Source organism: Pristiophorus japonicus, chromosome 6 (genome assembly GCF_044704955.1).
Source record: "Pristiophorus japonicus isolate sPriJap1 chromosome 6, sPriJap1.hap1, whole genome shotgun sequence".
Classification (NCBI taxonomy): domain Eukaryota; kingdom Metazoa; phylum Chordata; class Chondrichthyes; family Pristiophoridae; genus Pristiophorus; species Pristiophorus japonicus.
Genome location: NC_091982.1, coordinates 77,882,844 through 77,888,843, shown reverse-complemented (window position 1 = coordinate 77,888,843; position 6,000 = coordinate 77,882,844). Strand labels below are relative to the sequence as shown.

The 6,000-nt window shown below is 45.1% G+C and overlaps 1 protein-coding gene across 3 annotated transcripts in view; it reads left to right on the top strand.

Moving 5' to 3' along the window:
- LOC139265700 (ATP-binding cassette sub-family C member 5-like) overlaps positions 1 to 6,000 on the top strand; it is a 315,900-nt gene that overhangs the window by 152,696 nt on the left and 157,204 nt on the right. For all 3 annotated transcript variants that reach the window (XR_011593604.1, XR_011593603.1, XM_070882951.1), the window contains exon 8: positions 5,815 to 5,962. Coding sequence is in view for 1 of the 3 variants with exons in the window: in XM_070882951.1 (XP_070739052.1) it covers positions 5,815 to 5,962 (148 nt within the window). In the remaining 2 variants the exon portion in view is untranslated. The remainder of the gene's footprint in view (positions 1 to 5,814; positions 5,963 to 6,000) is intronic.

The window sequence follows — 6,000 nt, the reverse complement described above, 5'->3', positions numbered from 1 at the left end:
GGGGGAGGAGAGAGGGGGGGAGGAGAGGGGACGGGGGAGGAGAGGAGGGGGGAGGGTAGGGGGGGAGGAGAGGGGAGGGGGAGGAGAGGAGGGGGGAGGAGAGGGGACGGGGGAGGTGGAAATATCCTCTTGATCAAATGGTACAAATGCTCTGGAAGGTCTGGAGCCAGCCCCTTGGACTTCAGTATCCTGAGGATCTTGTTCGCCCGAGATACAGTGGACGTTCCCTCCGCTCAGGTGCATCTGTTCCTGCTGTCGGGGCAGCTTACTGGGCTGCCTGCGCGACGCAGTTACTCCCGTCCTCGCACACAGAGGGCCTGGCTTCACGTTTGGGGCGTTGGTGATGACTGCTTGCTGATGACAATGGTCCACAAACCCCTTCAGAGTCCTCGAAGCACGTCTAGACTAATGTCCGGCATGGCATCAAACAGCCGCATGAAACCCGGTTCATCTGGTCGAGAGTTACAAACCCAGACCCCAGAAACTCTTCAGGAGATTTACAATCAGGTCAGAGTTGACACAGCCTGCAGAGCACACTCTGGCCGCCGATGAGGAAGCCCATTCGGCCAGGGCTGGGGCGGTGTGCTTCGGGCCCCTCCCACACAACCTGCACAGCGCGTTTGCAGAAACGGCCTGCCAGGAGCTACTGCACATGCGCGCAGACTCTAGCACGCATGTGCAGAGGTCCTGGCACTATTTTCAGCGCCAGAACCTGGCTCCGCCCCCAATCCTTTGGGCCACGCTGCGCCACGACCAAAGAGAGGCTGGGGAGTGGCCAGAATACCAATGTCTTTTTTCGGCGCGCTTGGAGGCGGACAGAAAGGCACACCTCAGGTGAGGGCCCCAGAAAAACAAGTTAGGGAAATTCTAGCCCTATACTTCCCCATCTAGGATCAGGGTTCAAATCCAGATGTGAATGAACAGAGAGAGCTTGACTAAATAGATTGTCATTATGAAGAAGACCATTGTCCATTTAAAAAAAATGCTTTCAGTTTTGTATGAACCTTTTTTGCTCACCAGCTTTCCTAATCTTTCTCTTTTACTCTGCCAATTGCTGTTGCTCCTACTTCATTGCTCTCTTCCTGATTCTCTGAGTCTCTTTCTCATCAATCCTATTCCTTTGTTATAGTGTCACCTGTTTAAAAAAATCTGCATTGTGCAAGTACAAATTACATTTTTTTTGTTCTTGAAATCTGAACTTTTAATGGCAGTCCTTGATTTTTCGTGGGTTACTGTAAAACAAGTGGCATTTGTAAAACAATCATAAGAACATAAGAATTAGGAACAGGAGTAGGCCATCTAGCCCCTCGAGCCTGCTCCGCCATTCAAAAAGATCATGGCTGATCTGGCCGTGGACTCAGCTCCACTTACCCGCCCGCTCCCCATAACCCTTAATTCCCTTATTGGTTAAAAATCTATCTATCTGTGATCTGAATACATTCAATGAGCTAGCCTCAACTGCTTCCCTGGGCAGAGAATTCCACAGATTCACAACCCTCTGGGAGAAGAAATTCCTTCTCAATTCGGTTTTAAATTGGCTTCCCCATATTTTGAGGCTGTGTCCCCCTAGTTCTAGTCTCCCCGACCAGTGGAAACAACCTCTCTGCCTCTATCTTGTCTATCCCTTTCATTATTTTAAATGTTTCTATAAGATCACCCCTCATCCTTCTGAACTCCAACGAGTAAAGACCCAGTCTACTCAATCTATCATCATAAGGTAACCCCCTCATCTCCGGAATCAGCCTAGTGAATCGTCTCTGTACCCCGTCCAAGGCTAGTATATCCTTCCTTAAGTAAGGTGACCAAAACTGCACACAGTAAAACTGCACACAGTACTCCAGGTGCGGCCTCACCAATACCCTGTACAGTTGCAGCAGGACCTCCCTGCTTTTGTACTCCATTCCGGTACAGCTGTAACCATCAATGATCGGGGTTCCTTTTGTTGTCGCCCATCTTCGGAGATTTTCAAAGACAGCAGCCAATAACACAGTAAAAACTAAAATGAACTTGTCATAACAACTAATTGTGGAACAAAGAGAACCCTTTTAGAAAAGCTGCTTTAATCTCATCAGCAAACAAAGAAGACGTTTTGGAAAGAAACATGCTCTCAAAATACAAAAGCCGCTTTTCGGAATAGTTGTCAATGATGATATAACTTGATCTTGCTCGACAATGACTATTAGCAGACTGGCCTAATACCATTGTTTTGTGCTAACATTTATGCAAATATTTGCAGATTTTCTACAGTACCCTGTGCCCAAATATTGTTTGAATGACATCCCCACACACTCATTTTGTAACTTGAAGACTTATTTGGCACTTAGAAGAAATTTCTAATTTTAAAAATATTTTTGGAATATTTTAGCACAAATTTTGAAACTTTTTGTCTATGAGACAGATCTAGGAAGAAAAAATATTTCATTGTAAATGAGATTAGGATGAATTTCTGCAGGGGTTCTCCCAATCGTCCACCAGTGGAAAGGAACAGCGGAAACAGTATTTATGCTGCTTTTCTGAAGTTTCTGCAGCTCTTTCGCTGAAGTTACAGCGGAAGAGTGGGAGAACATCCAGCAAAATTTCACTCCTGTAGTCATACGAAGAGTAGAATTTTTCAAGTACAGATAGTGGAGTATTTATAAGCAGACCTAATGTGTGTATTGTTTTATTCCAAATTATTTGGGCTCAATTTATAGCATTTTGTTGGAGTTCCATCGAGTTATCTGTGTACTTGAAATTTTATTCCACAAGTATAAACTTGCAGGGAAACACAATTGTATCATGGCAGGGTCCACTAGGCGATGAAAGTGATCAATTTGTGGTCCATAGATGTTCCTCATTACTGTTTTGGGTCCACAGATGGTTGCTTGAACACTGTTCAGTTCATGATGTTTCCAAGCATTTGAGACAAAATTGTACTCAAAATTTTGGTGGTCTCCAAAAACAGCTAGAAGTTGGATTTGGAGCTAACTATGCAATCTTTGTTCTCTCAAATATATATATTAGAAAGAGAAAGTTAATCAGGCATTTCCTGATGGTCTCTTCTGTCTTTGGAGAGAAGTCGGGGATTTATACCAGCTGCCAATCTATTTCCTTAGCATTTAGCCGCTATTTGATCTTGGGATGTATTTATTTACAGCAGCTAGCCCTTATGGCCTTAAAGAGACATGTCAGATTACATACAGCAGAATATATGTTGCATCTTACATGGTGTAATCCTCTTGTCTTTATAAACCACTTCGGTGGTATCCAGGATAGAAATGGACTGCAAGTGAGAAATGCAAATCAAAAGTTAAAAAACTGCAAATGCTAAAACAAAAACAGAAATATTGGAAACACAGGTCAGTCAACATCTGTGGAGCGGAGTCAAGTTGGGCTCGGCCCTGAAAAATGAAAGATGAACAAGCATTTTAATAGAATCAGAGCAGAGGGAAGGGGAGAGAAAACAAAGAGAGAAGTATTGAGGAAATGAACTGTGGTCTACTGAAAAAAAAAACAGTAGACTATGAGATAACTGTGATGTTCTTTATATTAGACAATGGAAATAACCATTAAAGAAATTAACGACATCAGAGAATCAAAAAACATGTGAATAGCTAAAGCTATGAACTGCAACCCAAGGAAGAAGGGATAATATGTAGATATTGAAAACATAGAAAGCCTGCAGATCAGGTGTGAAATGAATGTGGTCCACTACCACAAAAAGAGAAAAAAAGCAGGCTAAAACCAAGCCTCTCACTGCCTTAGCCATTCACATGTTCTTTGTCCGGGGCACAACGGACATGATTTTTGCAGCGCGACAGCTGCAGAAAAAATGCAGTGAACAGTGCCAGCCCTTATACATGGCCTTCTTCGACCTTACAAAGGCCTTTGACACTATCAACTGCGAGGGTCTATGGAGCGACCTCCTCTGTTTTGGATGCCCCTAAAAGTACGTCACCATACTCCGCCTGCTCCACGACGACATGCAAGCCGTGATCCTTACCAACAGATCTATCACAGACCTATTCCATGCTCGGACTGGGGTCAAGCAGGGCTGCGTCATCGCCCCAACCCTCTTCTCAATCTTCCTCGCTGCCATGCTCCACCTCACAGTTGATAAGCTCCCCGCTGAAGTGGAACTAAACTACAGAACCAGTGGGAAGCTGTTCAACCTTCGCCGTCTCCAGGCCAGGTCCAAGACCACTCCAACCTGTGTTGTCGAGCTACAGTACGCGGACGACGCCTGCGTCGGCACACATAGAGGCTGAACTCCAGGACACAGTCGATGTATTTACCGAGGTGTATGAAAGCATGGGCCTTACGGTAAACATTAGTAAGACAAAGGTCCTACACCAGTCTGTCCTCGCCGCACAGCACTGCCCCCCAAACATCAAGATCCACGCGTGGCCCTGGACATGTGGACCACTTCCCCTATCTCGGGAGTCTCCTATCAACAAGAGCAGGCATTGATGATGAGATCCAACACTGCCTCCAGTGCGCCAGTGCAGCCTTCGGCCGCCTGAGGAAAAGAGTGTTTGAAGATCAGTCCCTCAAAACTGTCACCAAGCTCATGGTCTACAGGGTTGTAGTAATACCCACCCTCCTGTATGGCTCAGAGACGTGGACCATGTACAGTAGACACCTCAAGTCGCTGGAGAAATACCACCAGCGATGTCTCCGCAAGATCCTGCAAATCCCCTGGGAGGACAGACGCACAAACATTAGCATCCTCGACCAGGCCAACATCCCCAGGATTGAAGCACTGACCACACTTGATCAGCTCCGCTGGGCAGGCCACATAATTCGCATGCCAGACACGAGACTCCCAAAGCAAGCGCTTTACTCGGAACTCGTCCACGGCAAACGAGCCAAAGGCTGGCAGAGGAAACATTACAAGGACACCCTCAAAGCCTCCCTGATAAAGTGCGACATTCTCACTGACACCTGGAGTCCTTGGCCATAGACCGCCCTAAGTGGAGGAAGTGCATTTGGGAGGGTGCTTAGCTCCTCGAGTATCGCTGCCGAGAGCATGCAGAAATCAAGCGCAGGCAGCGGAAGGACCGTGTGGCAAACCAGGCTCCCTGCCCACCCTTTCCCTCAAAAACTATCTCTCCCACTTGTGACAGAGACTGTGGGTCTCGTATTGGACTGTACAGCCACCTAAGAACTCATGCTAAGAGTGGAAGCAAGTCTTCCTCGATCCCGAGGGACTGCCTATGATGTTCCTCTGATGTATTTAATTTCTCTCAAGCTCCTTTCCATTGCCTGCTGTAAAGATTATTTCAGTTATCTAACCATCTCCTGTTACCTTTTGGCAGGTTACAGCTATTCCACTGATACTTCCTCTCTGTGTTTGTTTTCTTTTCCCTCCCTCTGATTTTTATTAAAATACTTGTTCATTTTTAATTTTTCAGTTCTGAAGAAGGGCCAAGCCTGAACATTAACTTGTCTCTTCTCGCCCCAGATAGTGACTGACCTGTTGTGTATTTACCAGCATTTTCTGTTTTTTTTGCAAGTGAGTAGTGATTTGTTTATCAAATGTTGTTCAAGGATTAATCTTTTTAGTAGTGTTGCTGTTAATCACTATTATCTCTGTGTTCTAAGCAAATATATTGCCATTAGCATTACATGAGGCTATATGTCTGGTTGCAGTTTTTATCAATCGAGGCTGCTGTGGGAGCAATCTGAGTTGAAAGTATTAAGAAAGCACGTGCTGAGAACACATGCTTGGAAAAAAGACACTAATAGTGATTTACTTCCTTATGGATAAACCACTTTAGCTCACTTCCAGATTTAACTTTTGACAGACAATGTTCCTTTTTCCTCTTTTCCCAGATGTTTCTGTCCAGTCTGACAACTTACTTCAGGAAGCAATGTATTAAAATCACAGACAGACGTGTGCGACTGATGAATGAGATTCTAAACTGCATTAGGTTCATCAAGATGTACACCTGGGAAAAGTTGTTTGCTGAGAAGGTTCACTGTAAGTTTACTGTGAGAGTAAATGGTTTAAAAAAATAT